The 23,680-nt window shown below is 42.0% G+C and overlaps 1 protein-coding gene across 2 annotated transcripts in view; it reads right to left on the bottom strand.

Moving 5' to 3' along the window:
* Positions 1 to 23,680, bottom strand: part of DYM (dymeclin) — a 373,790-nt gene that overhangs the window by 63,359 nt on the left and 286,751 nt on the right. For both annotated transcript variants that reach the window (XM_006030025.2, XM_025211554.1), the window contains one exon: positions 3,176 to 3,358. In XM_006030025.2, coding sequence (XP_006030087.1) covers positions 3,176 to 3,358 — 183 coding nt within the window. The remainder of the gene's footprint in view (positions 1 to 3,175; positions 3,359 to 23,680) is intronic.

The following is a 23,680-nucleotide window of genomic DNA, read 5'->3' as shown; positions in this document are numbered from 1 at the left end:
AAACACACAAGCTACCTCTCACACTGGGCACTATGACAGCTGGTTAGTTTGCCAGACTATCACTGTCTACTTTCATGGTACCACGGTCCTCTTCAAGCAATTTAGAGAAGAATGAATGCAAACCACCTGGCCCTGGCCATCTCTGCATGCCATCAGCATCATCTGCATGCAGTAGCTGCTAAAGGCCTAAGGGCATTTTCAGTTCAGACCCTCTAAAGATATTTGATGACTGGTGAAATGGAACGTGAGAACGGAGATGGGAAAACGGGGTGGGGGGGAGAGGGCGAAAAAACAGGGATCGAGATTTAGCCAATTCAGCTAAGAATGCAGGATGTTTTGCTTATAGGGTCATAGGAAAATAAGGCTGGAAAGGCTCACAGGATCATCTAGTCCAGCTCTCTGCTCAAGGCAGGATAATCCCTAACTAGAGACCATCCCAGCCAAGCGTCTGTCTAATCTGCTCTTGAAAATTTCCAAGGCTGGAAATTCCACAAGCTGTCTAGGCAGCCTGTTCCAATGCTTGACCACGCTCACAGCCAGAAAGTTCCTCTTCATTTCCAACCTAAATGTTCTCGCCTGCAGCTTGAGGCTATTGCTCCTAGTCCTGTCTCCTATAGCCAGAGAGAAAAGCCCCTCTCCATCTTGTGTGTCATAGCCCTTCAGGTATCGAAAGGCTGTTATCAAACCCCCCCTCAGTCTTCCCTCTACAGACTAAATAATCCTAGTTCTTGCAACCTTTCCTTACAAGTCATGTTTCCCAGGCCCCTAATCATTTTTGCTGCTCTGTGCAGGGCTCTTCGAAGTGTCCACATCCTTCTTGAAGTACTCCAGGTAAAGCCTCAGCAGTGCTGAATCAGGCAGGAGAATCACATCCCTTGTTTTGGGAACACTCCTGTTAATACAACCCAGGATGCTGTTGGACTCTTTTGCAACAAGAGCACACTGTGGGCTCACATTCAGCTTATGGTTTGCTGTAACCCCCACTTGATACCTCCTCCCAACTAAACACTGAACCATTGGTTACTACTCATTGAGCATGATAATCCAACTAGCTATGTATTCACCTTGCACTACAACTTTGGATAATCTGGAGTCTTTTCAAAATTCTATGGCATCCAAACCAAACAGACAGACAGGCACACAAATAGATTTTTAATAACACTGAATGAAAATTTAGGTATCCCCTGCAGTAAGAAATCCAGTGTAGTAAATCTCCAACAGCTTGAATCTAGTGCTCTTAACATGGCAAAGTTAAAGTACTGCCTTATAATATTTTGGCTTTGATGTCTTGATTGCTAGGAGTCCGATCTTGGAATCCCTCTTCTATGAAGAGAGGCCCCGCTGAAGTCAAAGGGAGTTCCTGGAACTGCTGTGCCTTCACATGGGATATTTCAAAAGCTGTATTTATAATGCCTCTTGTTATACAAGAGCTGCTTCAACAATTTTAGAGCATCTCTTCTGAGCTGCAATCTCAAATGTCAAAGGATCAACTAATGAGGGGTATATAGCCTGGATATCAGCACAGCACAATTAACAAAGGAGGAAGTGGAGAAAAATATTTTGGTACACAGAAGCCTCTCAGCTATAAAATAAAAGAGGATGAATTAAAACTGAAAGGAAAAAATGAAAACAAATTTTGTTGCAAAAAACTTCTGGTTTTAATTTTCTTTTCCACGGGAAGAGCAATTTTGCAGCAGTTTTGATATGGGGTAAATGAGAAAAAAACCCTCACATCATTGTAGTTCAAGCTAGACAGTCGCATGCATTTTCCACATTATGCAGCATGCAACATGGCACAAACGCAGAATACCTCGAATGCTGCAGTCCGAGACTGAAGTTAAACAGCAGAGACTGAGCTGGGGAAGCCACACCTGCTTCCTATAACACTGCCTCTGGCCTCATTTTTATAAGCATGTTTGCAAGCTCTCCCACAAAATGTAAATATATTTTAAAAATCCCTAACCAGGTCTCTAAACACCCTTGAGTATTATTTGAATCCTCTATACCCACTTATATTTCCACAAATTGAAAGAGAATGATGGACTTTAAATGCAGTGAATTAACACCAAAATTCCTAAAATATGGATGCTAACATAAAAATACCAGTATATTATCTCAATTAGTGGGACTAGTCTACAAAACACCTATTTCAGTAAGTCTAACTGTTTGGCAGTGAACTATGGCAGAGATGGTAAAAAAAATAAAACTATTCCATTTGAATTACTGTGAGTATATCAAGTGGTGGAGATCAAAATATTGAACAGATTTAAAGGTATGAGAGAGATTTTCTAGCAGAGAACTGCATTCAAGTCCTTCATATATGAACATTAGAAGTCAAGACTATATTTCACAGAAACTGCTTAATAATTGATTCCCATTCCTCCCTAATTCCACATTTTACAAGTCCTCAGTATCATAGTAGCCTGTCTAAGTAGAGCCTCAGATGAGGGACTGACATGGCTCCCTGCACAGACTATCAAATTCATGTTCAACAATAACCAATATGGGTTTTCCCAAGAATGGCACAGGTGGATCCCTCCCCACAAAAAAGCAATAGAAGCTGCCTCTAAAATTTTTGGTTATATTCTTTTTAATGGTTCCCCTGAAGAGGTCCAGAATGCTGGAGGCTAATGCTCTTGTAGGCAAAAGCAGTACACGTATAGAGAGGCTTTAGGGAGGTGGGCAGCTGCTTGGCTGCTCCTAAGATGCCTAAGAAACTCTCCTTCAGCTCTTAATAGTCTAATAATGGTGGGAAAACAGAAAAGTTACTGGTTAAGATCCTTGCTGCTTTGAGAGAGAAAGCAAGCTCTTGTGGTGGGTCCCTGCAGAGGGGTAGAGTAAAGAGGAGCAAAGAAGGATTCAACAGCTTGGGAAATTCCTTATCAGCGAGGTCCCCAGATCCCATGGATTCTGTCAAATACGGACCGATTCTAGCCTGGTTTTCCTCAAGCCCCAAGAAATGAGGGTGGGGAGAAGAGTGGGGCGGCTCCCAGAATTTCCACTCCTTCCTATCCTCATAGTAAAGATTGGGTAGCTCAATGTTAATAGACTCTAAAAATACCTAGCAAAGGAAAGGAGTATAAACGATCAGCATTTAACACCTCTCAAAATCCCAGAGAGCTAAGAAGGTTCTCAGGAGACTCCTTGTAACCAATTAATTGAAACTATTACTTACCAGGTCTATATTTTGCATTACATCTTGGAAGGAAGGGTGAGTTCGAAACTGCTCAAAGAGATCCCTCTTGTAAAGCAGTGCATATACCAAATTGGGATTGTGATGGAGAGAGTTGGCCAGGCAGGAGTTGATAATCTCAAGCATCATTCGGATCACTTCTTCAATCACATTCAGATCCTGTGCCTTTAAGAAAGAAAAAAAGAGAGAGAGATCACCATGCCTTTTTCCATTCTAAAATATATTAGGTTAAAGACACTGCACAGGTATCATTACTGAGAGAGCTTTCATCTGGCTGATGTCTGATCAGTGGTGAATAAATCTTGAATTCTTGTCTGTATATATATACCCTCTGAATTGCTGTGAGTATATATATGTCTTAATACATGCATTTTTGTAATAAAATCCAGATCTGCAACAGAATTCCAACAGACTCCAGGATTCTACTTAACAACATGTGTTCAAAACCAAGAAACGAACACAAATTGTGCATGTTCCTGGCTCCAAAATGTTTTACCTACAGATACTGCAGAGTTAAATTCACTACGGTTTTGTGACCATCACTCCTAAGAGCTGGTGCAGGTAAAAGCAGTTCATTCCAAGTACACTGCATTATATTTCCTGTTCATCATATTTAAAAAAAAAAAAAAAAAAAAAGTGTGTTGGAGGGCAGGAAAGATGTCAGTAAGGAATAAAATTAAGAATATGAAGGAGAAAAAGAAACAAACAAGCAGGCTGATTGTCTGGACAAGAACACACTTATCCTCCAAATGTTACTGTCCTTATGGTAAAGAGGAGCACTCCAGGCTCCCACAGCTAGAACGCAGATGACTGACGAAGAAGATTGCTTTTGAGAGTGCTCTACAACCTTCATGCTCTAGGTTAAATGGTACATCTCGTGGCCTACGCAAGCGCTGCTGCCCAGCGATGCATGGCTCCACCCTGTTTCGGGAGCTGCATGTGGTAGCAAGGAGTGGAGTCAGGCCGGCCCACCTCTATTGCATGGGGCTCCCCGCGACACACGTCCAGCTTCCGGTATTTGTGCACCACCGGGGGGAACCCCCGTGCAATGGAGCTGGTGGCCTAGCCCCACTCCCTACTGCCATGTGCAGCTCATGGGACTCCACTGGAAGTGACAGGGAGCCCTACTCCCTGCTTCCTGGAAAGGGATGTATGCCATGGGGGGAGGGGAGTGTGTGTGGAGGGTCTCCACACGCCACCTCCCCACACCCTATCCACCCAAGCTCTGTACTCCTGCCACCCCCCGGGCATGGGCCCTGGGCTTTGTGCTCCCACCCACCCAAGCCCCATGCTCCCACCCATCTGCAGCTTCCCTTCCCCCCACCCTGTTTCCCTACCTGCTGCCCGGAGCAAGCGCTGCAGCAGGGACAGAAGAGCAGTCGCTGGAGGCCAGGGAAGCCAAGCAGGTCCCCCAGCAGCTGCAGCAGTGGAAGCTGTGCATGCTGGGTGGGCTGGAGCCCTCCCATGCACAAGGGTGGGAGCCAGGCACATAGGCTGGGTGGGGTACAATTAATTAGTGGGCACCCGCAGGCCAGATGAAATCACCTGGCAGGCTGAATCCAGCCTGCAAGCTGTATTTTACCCACCTCTGCCTTAGCCCCACACCAACACTAGGATTCAACATGGACAGACATCACCTTTATAAGAAAAACAAATCTGTTCTATTACCTGCAACATGACCAGACACATCTATCTGGCCATATTAAGTCTTTCTAATAAAAAATGCTCCCATTAAAAAGAGGAAATAAAAGCTAGTTTAAACAAAAAGATGTCTCTAATATATCTATATATAGTAGCATGACATTTCCTGAAAAAAAAATGCTGCTAAGCAAACAGCATCAAATATCTAAAAGATCCACAGTGTAACTTGTCATTAACGCCTAGGGATATTTTATTATTTTATAAATGATATCCCAGCTCTTTACCTCATTTTATTTTCGCCAACCATGTTCATGTTGGGATGAAATAATTAATCTGTCATACTTCAGATTTCTTCCTGCAGATTACTATATACAGGACAGCATTCACTCATAAAGCTCATTCTGCATATTTAATAAACATAGGGCTAATACATCCATTACTTCACATATACTGCTAGTAAAGCCTCCTGTAATTTCTGTTCACAGTTTTCAAAGTAGTTTAAATCTTAAGCTTCCAAACAGAGATAAAAAAAAAATAAGCTGAAAGCCAAGGACAGCGTGTAGATGAGAGAATGGAGAAATGCTGTCAGAGACGATAAAATATTGCTCTTTTGTTGCTTTGCATCACCACTATCGAACTAAGGCACCTCTGCATCGAGACGTGGCGTCAAGACAGATATAAACGAGGTTATAAAAACATTTCATAGTTTAAGAGAAAAGTTTATCATCATTTGTAATAACTTTTGAACCAGTTTTAACACACCTAAAATGCAGAGCGCATACATCCAGGACAACAAGTGGAAGCAAAATTATCTAAGCTTTTTCATACTAATGATGAATCCAAACAAGAGACAATAGTTGACACTAATGAGACTTTCACAGCTCTTCCCAGCTGGAGTATAATTCACCAATTTTGCAAGTTCTTCAGCATTCAATTTTTTCTAAAACTATTTGAGTGCTATTTACTCACTACAAGACCCGTATCAGCAATGTCTCACCAAGACCATGACCCTTGCTTGTACTGCCAAAATAGAGGACACGTTAGATTTATGCCAGGCCTTTCATATCAAAGGATCAGAAATATTGTTGGATTTTATTTTGAAACAATATTAAGCATAAAGAAATTACTCCCTCCATCATTGATGGAATGTGCAATGGTTGAAAAAGGAACAATAGTTGCTTCATATCTGTTTGTAACAGGAATTTGGATACTGGAAGTGGGAGAACTTCTAAAATGTTGACACCCTAGAACTTGCTGTCAACATTTGGCAGAGCCCACATAATGGTAACTTTAGGTAACAACATTTCTCTTTCTTTTCAGGACAGGAACTAACAGTGATAACTAGCTTGGCAAATATTTGCTTTATATATACATATATATGTGTGCAGCTCCATTCTTGGCTATGGCCATGCTGCAATTTGGGCAGTAATATGCAGAAATGGCTAAAAGATAAGCCTTGTGCTCCTCTAATCCTGATGTTGCTCTGAGTCACTTGTTCCTCTTATGCTGAAAGAGAGCAAGTAAGTGAGAGAGTCGCCTAGAGAACAGAATGAAAACAGAGACAACCGCACACAAAGCACAAGACCGACATGCAGAAATCAGATGGCAACTGTACAAACACTGAAGCTGGTTACATAAGCATTCAGAAAAGATACAAATGCCGGTGCAATGGTTTGACATATGTCCAAGTCTCTGTTCATCCTAAATCACTGCTGCTCTCCTTATTTCTTAAATGCAATATGTTTTAGAAATTCCAACACAACATTTCAGGCACTGCATTTCAGAGAATTCAATGCAATGCTTGGGTGCTAAGAGTCACTCCGTCTAGTGCTGTTTCTTAAATCACCAGTTGTGGCATAATTATTAGGAGTGAACTGCTTGTGTAATCGCTTAGCACAGCATTAGTACAGGCCCTAAATATATAAGCCTGAGTGTCAAAGGTTAGGCTGCTTAGATCCACTGTAGACATCTAAATAAAAGTAGCCTTATTTACCATCAGTGGGAGAAACAAGTGCTCAATGCCTTTGAAATCTTGGTCACATTTAGTTACGTGCCTAATGTTTTTGTTCCTAAGTACCTAATGGTTTGAATATTCTATCCAGAAGGTTAACTGGAAGGTTTTGGTTTTATAATCAGATCAAAATTTCCTTAAAAATACTAGGAGAGTGCTAGAAAATCCCCAGCTTCTAAATTTTAATGATTCCAAAGCCCAGTTTTGAGGAATAAAGTGTCTCCCAATGCTGATCCAGGCATATTTTGCAGTGTGCTTTTTAAAAAATTCCTACTACTTCAATCTATCCAGCAGTCAACAGGAACCAAGACAAATTGCTTTGTTTCTTGGTTCCTTTCATACTTTCTTAATTCACACAGGATATTTTAGAGTCACATAAAATCAGGATTTCAGTTATTTATGAGTATACACTCCCTTATATAAGGAGATGCTAACTTGATTAATCTACGTTCCAAGCTAAGCATTAAACTTGTACAAGGCTTCAGAAATGTTATGTGAGAGTGGGGTGTTGTTTTAAGAATACAGGAAACGTATAGGAAACCATTTTTTTCCACAGTGTCAAGACATTTTTATTTTTGTTACCTTCTGCAGCCCATAAAGATGCATTCATTCTTTAAAGTCAACTCAGGTGTTACCTGTAACTTTCCCACCCACACACACAAACCTCTCACCCCAGTTTCCTACAGCTTTCAACATACCATCTGGGGGAGACGGACTAAAGCTCAAGTGCTGCTCTTAGCCTGTCTGCTTTGCAATGGAAATGTGGGCTAAATTGCTTAAGTCCTCTAATGGCTTCCCATAATTCCCTCTGTATTCCCAGAACAGACAAATTCTCCCACAATTCACAGGGAAGAAATTACAGAGCAGTTCAGCTTACCGCAGTGTTAAGAACAACACAGTGTGATCGCAGCATCCCTAGACCTCCCGTGAATGTGCAAGTCCCCACATGAATGGATATGGGTGAGGTGGATACACCCAATTTTAGCTGTTCAGTCAGTACTCAACACCTAAACTAAGCCATGTAGGTTTTCACACTGAAGGGCCAATCACTAAAGTAAACTCTGCAGTACAGACAGACTCTAATAATTCAACATAGGAAATGTTCCTCAGTGTTTATTTTACAATTGGGGACCGAACAATTGCATCTTACTCTACCCTAGAAACTACTAAGTAAGATTGGCGTAAATGTGTATTTTATTTTTCTAACAACCAGAATTGAGAAAGATATATGAAGTATTTTCATTACTGATATGAAAACCCAATGGTGATAGACAATGGGAAGTCAGTAGTGAATAGCAGAAAAATGTATGAAATGCTCAAACTAATCATGTGATTTTTTTTTGGTAAACTTACTGATAATCAGAAGTATCCAATAAACCAGCCTCTCTCTTCTATTGAGGCCCACTTTAACTGTGCTATATATACACCTATTATAACATACAAGTACAAATATATGCATGCTCCTCTAACTACTAAGCTCTTACATAGACACGTATATACTACTTCAAGGCACTACTGTCTAGTAACAGAAGCACTGGCTGCAAAATCTGAATGATGACAGCACCGCTCTTCTTGACTCTGGCTGGCCTGAGATCCACTACTGTGTCCAGTCTGCACTACTACATTTTAAGAAGGATAGAAGGAAGCTAGAGAGGATCCACAAGCAAGAGATAGAGATGAAGGGGCTGGAATGTCAGCTGTAGGTATGTTCAGTCTGAAGTAAAGGGAGATTAAGGAAGAACATGATAGCAGTTTTCAATTACCATATTTACTCAAATAGAAGATAACCCTGATTATAAGATGACCCCCCCATAATTAGATTCTGTATATGGAAAATGTATACATTTGTTATAATTTTCCATGTATAGAATATAATTATTGGAGGCTTGCTTTGAATTGGTCCCCCTCCCACTGCTACAGCAGGGAACATAAATCTGCGGGGTAAAGTAGCCCTTTGCTCTCTGCTTCCCCACAACTTTTCCCCTAGCAGCCCCTTCCCCTTCTTCTTACTGCTCTCCTTGAGCACATGGAAGTGAAGAGCAAACTTGAAAACAATGACCTTGAAATTAAACATGGCTGTAGCAATGTACTTATAGTACCCATGCATTTAGTTTATCCACCAGGACTGATGCATGCTACCTTTTTTTGAAACTGCTGCAAGTTTTAGCACAGGTACTCCATAAACATACTTTTAAGCAGCACTTTGGTACCTACTTATATGTAGCACAAGCTTCTTTTTTCATTTCAAGGGCCAAAACAATTCCATATTCAATTGAGCAAAGCCCAATACTCAAGTTCCAAAATTCAACAGAGCACAGCTCAATTGCCAAGTCTGTGTGGCTTTACCACTGGGCAAGTATCCTCCTTCCCAGAGACTCCCCAAATCCAGGCTGGCATCCTATGTGCAAGCCCCAGGCCTGGAGGCCTTGGGGTTTAGATAGCCTGAGTCTTTCTTGGCCTTTGGGCTAAGATCAAGCAGCAATGATATTAGTTCAAAGCCAAAGGCTCATGATTTATCACATCATTCACTGGGCTGGACCCCACCAGAGTCAACAGCATTTCAAGCTATGGTGATCCCATAGCTCAGCACTTCGTAGTATGTGTGTGTACTCCAGATACCCCACAAAGGATCTGTGTGCCACAAGTCCTGGGATGCTCCAAAAACCTATATGAAGATGAGGTGCAGGGAAACCTGGTCTAGCTTTGCCTCATGGAGGGCAGGGCAACACTAACCATATGTGCCAGGCTGAGAGAGAGGCTGACAGAGGGATTCTGGGTATGCAATGTCATGGCACACCATGACTTGAAAGAGTTAGCAGTGACGGGGACTGTGATTAATGGGCACGACCATATGTCTTACCCACATGGGCTGTGCTAACTTATTCTTGTAGTAGTTTCCCATCAGCATGTGTGCTCAGTGTGGGCCCCATGTTTCATAGTCATGCTCAGTATTGGCCACATTTAATTCATTTCATAGTTTTCACTGCTGAGCACATGCTGCTTTTGGCAGCAATTTAATGATAGTGCATTTAGTGATATTTCCTTGTATGTGATGATAAAACCAGGGGCTTTTCCCCCTTGTGCTAACTGGGGGGAAAACCCCCATCTTATATTTGAGTCCATATGGCATTTGAAAGTTTGCCACAATGAAGAGGGAGAAAAACTGTTCTTCCTTTATGCAAAGGCAAACTACAATAAAGCAGACTTAGATTAAACCTTAGGAAAAAATTCCTATCTGGGAAAATGGAACAAGCTTTTGAAGGAAGTTGTGGAAACTCTTTTGCTGGAGGTTTTCGAGAAGAGGCATCAGTCTGGGACGGTGTAGGAACAGCAAATCCTACATCTTTGGAGGTGGTATGACTAGAGGTCCCAACCTTATGATTTTATAAAAAGAGAATGCCTTTCCCCAGTGAAACAGCATATCCATGTTTTGCTAAGCTGATGACTCACAGCTGACTGTGGGGCTGACTTTCTCAGGTGAGACTGTCCGTTTCTGCCCAGTGAGCTTAACAAAAGAATAGACAAAGCATAAAAAGGAACAGGACAAAACTAACAAAACTGGGAGACGATGCAAGGAAAAAAAGAAATGCCAGAGATAGATCTTAGTATGAGTCTCATATGGATTCACCTGACCTCCTTATGAAACTTTGAGGCACGCTGTACTGAAATCTTAACCAGAGACATTAATGAAAGAAAATGAAAAGGTCTCCATGATATGTAAGGAAGCAGAGAGTAAAAATACAAGAGATACACTGACCAAAAAAAATTAAGTGGAAACAGCATTCTCAATTTATTATAGTTGACATAACTCTAACCTTTTACAAATGTTGTGAATGTTGCCTGTAACTGGATGCCCTGACATTTGAATACAAGCAAAAAAAAAGCCAGATTTATTTCAATTCAGTGTGGCTTTTCTTCAAATGTTTAACATTACTAGTCCCCAGACACCTCTCTCAGAGTGAGGCGCATTCCAACTCTTTACAAGACCACGCGCACAGTCCATGAATCAGCTGAGAACAGAGAATAGATACTAAAGCTCTAAACAAACTGCAAAAAGTCCCTTTGCTTGGAAATGAATTTAAGGCTGCTTTTGTGAGGTTGGCTGCCAATACTGGCATTATCAAGGATGCTCCAAACTTGAGTCCTCAAGCAAAAGGAGAATGATATGCAATCATCACTGCCCCACAATTCAAAAGCTACAGTGTGCAATCTACTCATTTCCACATGTTAATCTGATAAGAATTTCTGGAACCAAACTACTGGCATTAAAAATGTAGTTGCTTACAACCTGTGGTCCATGGACCCCTGGGAATCCACAAAAATGTTTAAGGGGATCATAACAGATGACTATGATCAATCAAAAGTATGTGAATACCCACACTTAGAATTCAAAGGGGTCCACACCTCCATGCAAAAATTTTTAGGGGTCTACAAATGAAAAAAAACATTGAAAACCACTGACTTAATTGCAATTAGTTTTACAAGGGTCTGTCAGAAAGTAATAGCTCCTAATTTTTATCTCCACTGGCAGCTGGTGAGAAAAATTTTGTCCAAGCACTTGAAGCTACCAACCTTGGCCCTGAAGTTACATTGATATACGACAGATCACAGCAGCTATACAAAATGGCTTGAACCTGATGTGTGTACAACGCTGAGAGAAAGGTTATCGAGTTCTTTACTACAGAGGGCCAAAGGCCTATATACATGCATGAATATCTAAAGAAAGCATACAGTAACTCTAATGTTAAATCATTAATGCTGAATTGTTTGGGCTGAAATTTCCCATGGCAGGTGTCTGCTTCATGTTGAATTATTCTGGAAACTTCTGGCAGAAAAAGTTGAGCTGTTTTAGAGAACCTCATTAAGAGGCAATGCATTTCTTACAAATACTCCATTAGGCTGTTCTAGCACTCTGCTGTTGACATGTAGACAGGAGAGCGAGTAGGCATGCTGCCTGCTTTTTGTGATTCCTGCCAAACTTGTCTTTGGATGCCAAGTCATCCAAACTTGTCCAAGTCGAGAGACTCTAGAGATGGTGTCGTTCACACTTGCTCAGTACGCTAGAGTTTGGCCGTTCAGTTCTCGCGACTCCATCTGAGCTGAGCAATCTCTTCAGTACTGATGGTGCTACACAGGCACCGTCTCTCCAGAGAAGAAATCAAGTGTGCTCTATCTCCATGCGTAGGTGCCACACATGACTTTCCTTGCAACTATTATTTTAGGGCTACTGTAGTGCCAGACACCAGAAATCAAGGAAGGCAATCCATCTCTACTGTGTTCCTTGGCCAGTCTCCCCTTTTCCATTCCCTTTCCCAGCTCTGCTCTCCCCGGCCCCCTTCCAGGCTCCAACTTGTGTCCCCTCTGTATTCGAGACAGGCACTGTGGAAGAGGATACAGCTGGTTCTTCCATACCTACTTCTAATACAAGAACTGCAAATTCTAGTGTCAAAGTGCTATTTGATATCCAATAGACAAGCAGGCACTTAGGGGAATTTCCCCTTGATAACAATTTAACAGCATCCACAATTACAGTTCTCCTATGTAAACTTCCCTTTCCTTTTTGGAGGGGAATTTATACAGTTAACTAGTTTCAAATCATTTACTTTATTTTTAGTTACTTCAAGACAAGCATATGTATCTCGTTTGTATTAGCTTTGGGGAGCTTCCAAAGGGTTGTCTGAATTTCCTGCATTTTCAGCAGAAAATAAAACCTTCAACAAAATAGAGTGACTTTGCCAAAGGGATGGAGGGACTGGGGAGGGGGGAGGAAGGTGGGCAGGAGAAGGAAATGTATAAGAAAGCTGCTTTTAAATTTAATGCACAAATGACCTTCAACGCCAATCATTTGTTGATACAGTTCTGTTATCATTGTGTAGCTCCCAGTGTGTATAGTAGAAGACTTTATGGCTATCACACGCCAAAACAAGACTAGTTTTCACCCACAATGCTGAGCTGCTGTGGGAAGGAGAAATGGAGCTTCTCTGTTAAAAGTAAAAATTACATAGATCACAAGTGAACATGGCCTCAAAAACTCACTAACCCAAAGGACTCCAGTCACTGCTCAGAACTGAAAATGGAGCAATTAGAATAGTAACCTGCCAGCCACCTTATTAAATACCTTTGACATTATGGGTTTCCACAGACGTGCGGGGAGCTTATTCCGACATGCTCGAAATCTAGCACGTCCTAGCTGGAACACGAAAACCGATGCGCTCTGGCAGCCTTGCGTGTCATGTGTATCAGTGTCCCTGCACTGAAAACACGGCAGTGGGGCACTTTGAACTAAAACACGTTTGATGAACTTTAGTTCAAAGTGCCCCGCTCCCATTTTTCAGTGTGGGGATGCTGATACGCATGATACACGGGCACTTTTAATTAGTGTGGCTCACTAATTAAAGTGCCTGATGCCGCATCCCAGAGCACGTGTAAAAATGCCCTATGTGCCTTCCTGCTCATTCCATTATTTAAAAAGTCAGTTTTTAGCAATCAATGCCCATCTGCCAACACATCTCTGCCAACACATCTCCACCACCCCCACAATTACTACACCCCACAACAGAGCCATCAGCATCCCAGGATCTTACAGCTGCACCTCCAGGAATGTAGTATACCTCATCCAATGCACCAAATGCCCTGATGGAAGATATGTAGGAGAGACCAGACAACAACTGCGCACCAGAATGAATGCACACCGGAAATCCATCAAAGACAGAAACACCCAATTACCGGTGGGGGCACATTTCTCACAGGAGGGCCACTCTCTCTCCCATCTCTCAGTCCTGATCCTCAAGGGAAACTTACACAACCCTCCCCAGAGAGGAGCCTATGAGCTCCATTTCATCAACCTGCTGGATACTAGAGATCATGGACTAAACATAGACATTGGATTTTTGATACATTATAATCTGCCTGGCAACTGACTCCCCAGCCCAGCCCAGCCCCTGCCTTCTTCACTTTTCATTCCATCCAGGAAGAGCACACACCGACTGCTGCAGCTTCCTTAGCCTGACGAAGGGTTTTTGAACCCAAAAGCTTGCTTAATAACTATTCTCCAACCATTTGGGTCGGTCTAATAAAAGATATCAAATTCACCCAAGGAACCTTGTCTGCCTATGTCCTTAGACCAACACGGCTACAACCCAAACCCCTGCATCTGCTCTCTCCGTACTTTCAGCCTGCCTGTATCTCACCATGTTAAGTTAGACTCTTTAGAAGCCAGGTAAACTGTCACTCTGTATCAGACTAAAGAGTTGTATCACTGCAGTGAGGTGGAAACTTTTAAAACTACACATATCACTCAGAACAGCAAAGGAGAAACTGGAGGAAGCGATGACAAGTTGTACTCTATACCAAAGAAAACAGCCAGCAACTAGCCTGACCCAGGGTAAAATATGTTAAATGAAAACTGGCAAGGTAATGACCCCAACTACCACATTAGTTTTGCAGGCCTGTTTGGGGGCTTGACAGCAAATAGTACTGTCTAAGGCAATGAAAAATTGTTTCAGGATTTGAACATATCTGTGTTGAAAATGCAATATATTGCAAGATGCAGTATGTCCCTGCATGTACAATTTCCTCATAATGCAACACAGCAAAGCGGAATTTGAGCAGCAACCTCCTGCAGGGGATATTTAGCACTGGCAGATTATTTTTAATCAGTGCAAGCAGCATTTATCTTAATTTTTTTTTTATCTTATTGATCTGACCATTTCTTCCAACAGTAATTGTTTTCTCTACATGATAAACAAAGAAATGAGCTCCTTCCCTGAGCTGTTGTCTATATTGAACATACACTGTTTCAAAAAAGAATACTGATGCAGGCAAATCAACTGGCCTATACTTTTCAGACAAGTACTTTTCAGACAGTTTTCTATATTCTAGCATCAAACCTTGCCTTTCTCCCACTTCTTCCAGTTAATCTATAACTCAATGCCTGGCTTCATTGTTGCCTTGAAGCTCTTCTTCCATCCACCCACTTCACTCCTTCAAGTCCCCACCCTAAACGCTTGTTTCTTTTATCCTTTTCCATTCCCCATGTGAACAAAATCAGACTCCCAATCAATCAAAATTTTCTTTGCACTCTCCAGTTTATCAGACCCTGAAAATGAGACCAACAGAAAATCGCCACAGAATCCAAGGAAGAAAACAGATACACTTGGCGTTTGTTTTGCTTAATAAGGAGATTTCTATTATTATTATTAGGTGACATCTAGAAACCCCAGGTGAAGTGAGGGTGCTGTTGTACTCAGCTATGTTGGCACACATAGAAAGACACAACTCTGTCCTTAGAAGGCTTAAAATCTAAATGGACATCACAGGCAAAAGGTAGGAAGGGAAATGGGAACAGACAGGTGAAATGACTTGGTGAAGATCATACAGCAAGACAAGCAGAAGATCCAGGACCAGAACCCAGGTCCCTGCTCGCTGCACTACTTCCAGCTTCTCAATTCTCATTCTGCTTAGAAATTAACTCTGGGCTCAAAGCAATAATACGGCTGCCATTTCAATTTCAGTAACCTCTTTTATACCCCTTTAGCCTTTCTGTTTTAACTTTACAATGGGGAAATGAATGAAATAACATTAACCTGTTGCCTTCCTGAAAATATTAACTGAAAAAAGAGAGCATGTAATCTAACTGGCTGCACTTCACACAGGAGGTACAAGGGCATAGAGAGAGAGAGAGCTTTTGAATGAGGACGCTGTTATCTTTGTGCATTCTAGCTCTCTAAAATATTAGCAATGCATTATAATGAGTTCAGGTCCCAGGTAATAAATACTTGATATGGACTATGGTACAAGACTTCCAAGCTGTAAGAGCAGGAACATGCTACTTCACAGACATCTTCTTACTAAGCAGCCGAAGTGAAGTCACAAGGGGTGCTTCTATTTCTTCTGATAAACCAAGGCAAAAGAACATGGTGAGAAAGTTAATTCAAAATGGTAACATTTTATGAGAGCAGCTGGCATGAACACAGAACCAACCCTATCCTTTAAGTCTTATTACATCTTTGGGAAATATTTAAAGACACACACAGATGTTAGACATATCATATTAAGAAGCAGGACTGTAGTCCTGGCCTTTGAAGTGGTCTGCAAGGTAAAGTGCCCACAGGTAACGACTTTAAAAAAAGTTTGCCAAAGTGATTTTATTTTTTCACTGTAACCTCATCATCTCTTCAAGATTGGCCTCCTGTTAATTACAGTTTTTACTTTCATCTAACCTACTTAAGCAAAGGCCAGATTGAAACCCCCCCCTTCCCCCCCCATAAATAACAGCAAAAAAGAGCACCAAGACCCCGCATCACAGACTGGGGAAAGCACAAACAGGAAGGAGATGAGAGACAGTCTTTTGAGAACTGACAGTTGGGAAACCAAACGGGTAAGGCAACTTTGAGATTAAATGGCACTGTTTACTGCATTCCATCATATTGTTAAAGTGCATTCCCTTAGACACTGGACACAAGCGCTGCACCAATTCTGATAAACACAGAACCTGATGACGCTACTCAGCTTCCTGCCCAACGGACTATGAGCACACAGCAGCCAAAATATTAAACGAAGTTGAAAAATCCATTTTTCAACTCTTAAGATTTGAGAAGGCAAAACATGAGAAGAGTTTTAAAATGTTATTTCCTCTATACCCCTATTTGCCAGAATGAAACATTTGCATTGATCCCATTTGTGTTGTTTTTAATAGGACACTGAATTTAAATACTGCTCAAAAATAAGGGGTACCTGTACAGGAGCAGGGAGGTGGCTTCAACTTGCTGGAATTCCTACGTGTCGGAGCAGACTCGATTAATCGGGTCTGCTGAAGCGTAGCAATTTCCGCACTCCAGCAGCCTCCCGCATCTCATGTATTAGCATCCCCGTGCTTCAAATAGGCGACAGGGCCAGTTTATCCAAAGCTCGTTAGATAAAGTGCCCCCGTCACCATTTTGAAGAGCAGGGATGCTGATACACGAGATGCTCTGGGTGCTTTAATTACAGCCGCTCTAATTAAAGCACCCCACCTCCACTCCTGGAGCATATGTATAAACATCCAAAGAGTACTTGTCACCTCAAGTGGAATGTAATAAAATATCCTAGAGTATTTTTGAAGACTCACCTATGTTGGGGATGAGACTTAATCTATGCACTATGCTCTATGAGGTGCTGAAATGACTAACGCAGAAGGGGTGAGAGATCAATGTGTGGGAATTGAAAGCAAATATATGTTCTACATCCAAAGTGGAATCATTTAAATTGCCCTAAATAAAAAACCCTGGCCACAATTTCCTGTTGAACATTAATTAAACAGATAAGAATGAAGAGCAAGGTGATGTGGTAAATTTATGATGAAAAATTGGACTATATATTTCAGGAAAATTCAATTACGCTTTTTCCCAGGACAACGCAACATGAATATCCTGACAGTTTTGATACAAAAGCAAGCTGAAAGAATAGTGTGGGAACTGGAAAACTCATAATTACTGGCTCAGTCAACAGTTTTTGTTTTTCTCTAGACTGAGTGCTGGCGACAGGGATGATTTTATGAAATGTTTCCTTATGTGGTGGGGACACACTGCTGTTGTGCAACTCAAAGCAGTGTCTTTAGCAACTGCAATTTATATTGACTCCTTTACTTGAAATTAAATGCACACACTTTATATGTATTCATTATATTGCTATTGCGATCTAGCTGCTGACAAGTGTTAAGACGCATGTATTCTGCTGCATACAAGAAAGAGAAATGGTGATTCATTTTGGTTAAGAGTAAAGAAGAGCTTGCTTAAAGGTTAGAAGTTTGGGTTAACATACACGGGCATGCTCAAGTGGAAGAGATTCAGCACACACTGTATCAGATTTGCACCGATCAAAAAGACGCAGTAGCACAGGGTGTGTTTGAAATAGATGTCGGACACTTCAGCAGCATGCTACAGCTCACTTAAGCTTTGGCTTAAGTCTAAATATGTACACCAGCAATTCGGCAAATTCTCTACTACATTCCAGTAACTTAACTGAACAGTAATAAAAATCTTATTTGCTTTGACTGTGTTTCAAAGAGTATTACTTGTCAGTCAATCACAAATTGCCAAAGGTGCAATAGATAAGAACACAGAAGAATTAAATCACCTGCACTAGTAAGTTAAAGTCTTTTCTCAATGTTTTAAAACATCTTTGAAAGATGGTGCAGGAACAAGCTATCCACATGGGACAGAAGAATGGGAAGTTCAACAGGAGACCTGTACGGCTAGACAGCAATATCTTCAATGAGCTGAAACTCAAATAGGAATACTATAAAAAGTGGAAACTTGGTCATAGTACTAGCGAAGAGTATAACAGTACCACACCAGCATGCAAGGAGAACATTAGGAAGGCGAAGGAACAATTTGAGATGCAGCTGGCAAGGGACATAAAAGGCAATAAAAAAGGACAGGTATGTCAAAAGTAAGAGGAAGATCAAAGAAACCATAAGTTGCTTACTGAATGTAGAAGGCAATCTAATTATGGATGACTCAAAGAAGGCTGAAGTATTTAATGACTTTTTTACTTCAGTTTTCACAAATGGGGCAGCTACTAACATCTTGAATCTGCTACCCTAACTCTACCAATAGCCTTATAAACCTCACAAAGATGCAGAAAAGCCTGATGTACTCATGCCTTTTTTACCTCAGTCTTCCTAGGTAAGGTCAGGTACCAGACAACTGCACCTGGCAGCAGTTTGGGGAGGAGGTGAGCAGCTGACAGTGGGTGAAAGAACAGGTTAGGGACTATTTAGAAAAGCTGGACATGTAGATGTTCATGGGGCCATACATGATGCACCCAAAGGTGTTGAAGGAATTGGCTGATGTGATTGCAGAGCTGCTGACCATTATCTTTCAAAACTTTGAAAATTTGTGGTGTTTGAGAGAGGTCATGGAAGACTGGAAAAGGGCAGATATAGTTCCCATCTTAAAAAAGGGAAGGAGGAAGATCTGGGGAACTGGACTGGTCAGCCTCACCTCACCCTGGAAAAATCATGGAGCAGGTCCTCAAGGAATCCACTTTAAGCACTTGGAAAAGAAGGTGATTAGGAACAGTCAGCATGGATTCACCAGGGGCAAGTCATGCCTGACCAACCTGACTGCCTTCTATGATGAGATGACTGGCTCTGTAGATACAGGGCAAGCAGTGGATGAGGCTTTAGCAAAGATTTTGATACAGTCTCCCCACAACATTCTCACAAGCAAGCTAAAGAAGTATAGCTTGGATGAATGGACGGTAAAGTGGATAGAAAACTGGCTGGATTGTTGGGATAAAAGGGTAGTAATCAATGGCTGGCTGTCTAGTTGGCAGCCGGTATCAAGTGGGGTGCCCCTAGGGCTGGTTTTGTTCAATAGTTTCATCAGTGATCTGGAAGATGGGCTGCCGTGCACCCTCAACAAGTCTGTGGATGACACCAAGCTGGGGAGAACAGTAGATACACTGGATGGTAGGGCTAGGATTCAGAGAGACTTCAACACATTGGAGGACTGGACCAAAAGAAATCTCATGAGGTTCAATAAGGACAAGTGCAAAGTCCTGCACTTGGGATGGAGCAATCCTATGCAGTGATATAGGCTGGGGACTGACTGGCTAAGCAGCAGCTCTGCAGTAAAGGACCTGGGGGTTACAACAGAAAATAAGCTGAATATGAGCCAACAGTGTGCCTTTGTTGCCAAGAAGGTGAACAGCATGCTGGGCTGGATTAGTAGGACTGTTGCCTGCAGATTGAGAGAAGTGATTATTCTCTTCTATTCAATACTGGTGAGGCCCATCTAGAGTACTGGGTCCACTATTGGGCTCCTGATTACAGAAAGGATGTGGACAAATTAGAGTGTGGCAGAGGGGAATGAAAATGGTTAGAGGGTCGGAGAACATAAATTCTGAGGACAGGCTGAGGGAACTGGTCTTATTTAGTCTGGAGAAGAGAAGACTGAGGGGGGATTTAATAGCAGTCTTCAACTATCCGAAGGGTGGTTACAAAGAAGATGGAGCTGGACTGCTCTCAGTGGTGACAGATGACAGAACAAGGAGCACCAGTTTTAAGTAGCAGCAAGGGAAGTTTAGGTTAGATAAGAAAAACTCTCTCACTAGGAGGGTAGTAAAGCACTGGAACAGGTTACTCAGAGAGGTTGTGTAATCTCCATCCTTAAGAGGTTTCTAAGACCCAGGTACACCACGCTTTGGCTGAGATGATCTAGTTGGGGATGGTTCTGCTTTGAGCAGGGGGTTGGACCAGATGACCTCCCGAGGTCCCTTCCAACCCTATTTTTCTATGATTCTAAGTGTAATTATATGGTCGCAGAATGCTTATCAAATTCAATGCCTCATTTTCAGCATCGATAACTCCTACTTCCATCTTTTTAACAAATTCGCAGGGTGCAGCGCACTCAATTTATAACTTGCATTATTGCTCTTAAAATGTAAAGCACTATTTAAAAACATTTCTAAAAAATTGGGACTAGGGGTATCAAAGAAACCTAAAAGAACTAAGTATCAAACTTTCATGACAATTCAGTGAGATGTGGTATTCTGGTCCCATTGAAGAGTCCAGCCTGAGAGTCCAGTTATTCTTATGAATCACATTTGTCTGCAGACATTATGGCATATGCATAATTGTTACTCAACTCCAACAGAATAGTTTAAAAGTTTTGCTTTGTCCACTGTTTTAGGGTTGCTCATGTATTTTGCATTCCTTCATTTCACAGAAGAATTCACATTTGCAAAAAATTAGCACATAAAATGCACAGATTTGTTCCTGTACCTCTTTCACATCATAAAACTATAAAGAAATGAGAAATGGGACACAACTCACTGATCAAACAAACCTAAGAGAAACATGCCCCAGCAATTATGTTTCTGCAAATTATCATTAAGGCAGATATTGTTCATGTTAATGGACAAATGATAGTTTCATAAAAAATAGGGCTGGAAGGAATCTTGGGAGATCATTTAACCCAACTGCAGACTCAAGGCAGGCTCAGTCCTTTCTAAGACCTCATAGGAAAATGTTTGTCTAACCTGCACTTAAAAACCTCTAGTGACATATTCTACCACTTGGCCTATATAAACTTAGCCCCCGGAGTTACAAAATTTTTTCCCCAGCATGTAACCCAAACGTCTGCTGTTGCAATTTTAGCAGATCACTCCTGGTCCTGTTCCCTGTGGATACAAGACAGTTGATCACTAACATCTTCGCAACACTGTGTTTGAAGACGGTTGCCAAATCCCACCCCCAGTCTTCTCTTCGCTAGGCAAGTAATCCCAATTCCTCCAATCTTTCCTGGCACATTTTTTCCCTACTAGATCTCTAATAATTTCTGAGCATCTCTGTTGCTATTCTCTGGGCCATTTCCCAATTTTTTGTTTCATTTTTCTTGATCCTTGATGCCCAAAACGAGACACAGTACTCCAGGTCAGGCCTCACCAGTGCTAAATAAAATTGGAAGAATTACTTCCCGTGTCTTGCATACAACACTTCTTTTAATGTTTGCTATTACCCACTTTGCTATTACCTTTTAATGCAAGAATATTACTTGATAGACTCATATTCGTCTTGTGATCTGCTAAAATCCCGAGGATTAGCCTGTTCTGAAATTTGCTCCTGTCCTACTTGAGTATGGTTTTAGGGTTCTTTTCAGAGATGTAAACATCATCCTGCTTGGATACCACTTGGTGGCACAGTCCACTGTCCTTACTGATTAGCAACTTTAAAGGTACCCTATTTTCACTTTTTTATGCTTTTTTTTAGGTCAGGTGACTTGATTCTCTTCTGGACTAGGCAATTCAATGAAAATGACTTGTTTGTCCTTAACACCGGGCACCTTCTGTGCAAGTGACCAGAAAAGCTGCTTCTGATGGGATTTTTTCTTGCATTTCTGCCCATCTCTTCCATTGTCCTCTTCTAATACCTATTTTCCTCTTGCTTCCTTTTACACTTTTCAATTTTGCCTGATTCCTTAAGTATATTTCTTACCCTCTGTTTCCATCCTTGCCATATTCCTCCTTTCATATTAACTCCTTTGGTCATTCACACTTCCAACCATGCTGGCATTTATATATTAGTCAAGAGTCATCATTTTTGGTGATACCCTCTTCACGTGAAAGGGCTGTGTTTAAAAAGGAATGGGATACAATGAATTACTGCCAAGATTAATTCATTTGCAGGCGTATCAATTTAAATGAACAGGGAAATCCAGGAGAGCCTATGGGGAAAAAAAGAGGCATACAGACTGGAAGCAAGGGGCAGCCACCAAGGAGGAGTATATCTGCTTGGCTCTCACTTACAGAGAGTCAGTTAGAAAAGCCAAAGCAGAAATGGACCTCAGGCTGGCAGCAAAAGATAAAGGCAACAAAAAGTCCTTCTTTAGGTACACAGGGAGCAAAGAGAAGGTACATGGTAACATAGGATCCCTAGAGGACAGACTAGGACAACTGGTAACAGATAGGAGGGACAAGGCTGAGCTCCTAAATGAGTTCTTTGCATCTGTATTCCTGAACATGGATAAAAACATATCTCCCAAAGGGGTTAGAGACAGGCACAAGAGGGACTCCAACCCACCAACAGTTGGTGCTGACCTAGTAAAGGGGCATTTGGAGGGGCTGGATGTGTTCAAATCAGCAGGCCCTGATGATCTTCATCCAAGGGTGCTGAAGGAATTGGCCAGCGTCATAGCAGAACCACTGGCATGGCTATTTGAGAACTCACGGCGCTCAGGACAGGTCCCAGAGGACTGGAAAAGGGCCAATGTGGCCCCTATTTTCAAGAAGGGGAGAAAGGATGATCCAGGTAACTATAGGCTGGTTAGCCTCACCTCTATCCTTGGGAAAACCTTTGAAAAAATTATTAAGGATCACATTAGTGGGAGTCCAGTAGGAAAAATAATGCTGAAGGGCAACCAGCACAGATTCAGAGCAGGTAGATCCTGCCTGACTAACCTTGTTTCTTGTTACAACCAGGTCACAAAATGCTTAGATGCAGGAGCTGAGGTAGATGTCACCTACTTGGATTTTAAAAAGGTCTTTGATACAGTGTCGCACATCCCATTCTTACAAATAAATTAAATGGTTGTGACGTAGATTATTACATGGTCAGATGGGTGGAGAATTGGCTTGAGGGACGCACCCAGAAGATGGTGGTGGATGGGTCATTTTTGACCTGTAAAAATGTGAGCAGTGGAGTTCCCCCAGGTTCGGTCCTTGGACCAGTGCTATTCATTATCTTCATCAGTGACTTGGATGAGGGCGTGGAAAGCACTCTGCCCAAATTTGCGGATGACACCAAATTATGAGGCAAAGTAAACACACTGGAGGGCAGGGGGCAGATTTAGGTGGATTTGGGCAGACATGAACATGAGTCATCAATGTAACAAAGCGATTCATAGATTCATAGATGTTAGGGTTGGAAGGGACCTCAATAGATCATCGAGTCCGACCCCCTGCATAGGCAGGGAAGAGGGCTGGGTCTAGATGACCCCAGCTAGATGCATATCCAACCCCCTCTTGAAGACCCCCAGGGTAGGGGAGAGCACCACCTCCCTTGGGAGCCCGTTCCAGACCTTGGCCACTCGAACTGTGAAAAAGTTCTAACTTAGGTCCAGTCTAAATCTGCTCTCTGCTAGCTTGTGGCCATTATTTCTTGTAACCCCCGGGGGCGCCTTGGTGAATAAATACTCACCAATTCCCTTCTGTGCCCCCGTGATGAACTTATAGGCAGCCACAAGGTCGCCTCTCAACCTTCTCTTGCAGAGGCTGAATAGATCCAGTTTCTCTAGTCTCTCCTCATAGGGCTTGGTCTGCAGGCCCTTAACCATACGAGTGGCCCTTCTCTG

The sequence above is a fragment of the Alligator sinensis genome, unplaced genomic scaffold, assembly GCF_000455745.1.
Source record: "Alligator sinensis unplaced genomic scaffold, ASM45574v1 scaffold1204_1, whole genome shotgun sequence".
Taxonomy (NCBI): Eukaryota; Metazoa; Chordata; order Crocodylia; family Alligatoridae; genus Alligator; species Alligator sinensis.
Note: the sequence above shows the minus strand (reverse complement) of the source record. Positions and strands in the feature narration are given on the sequence as shown.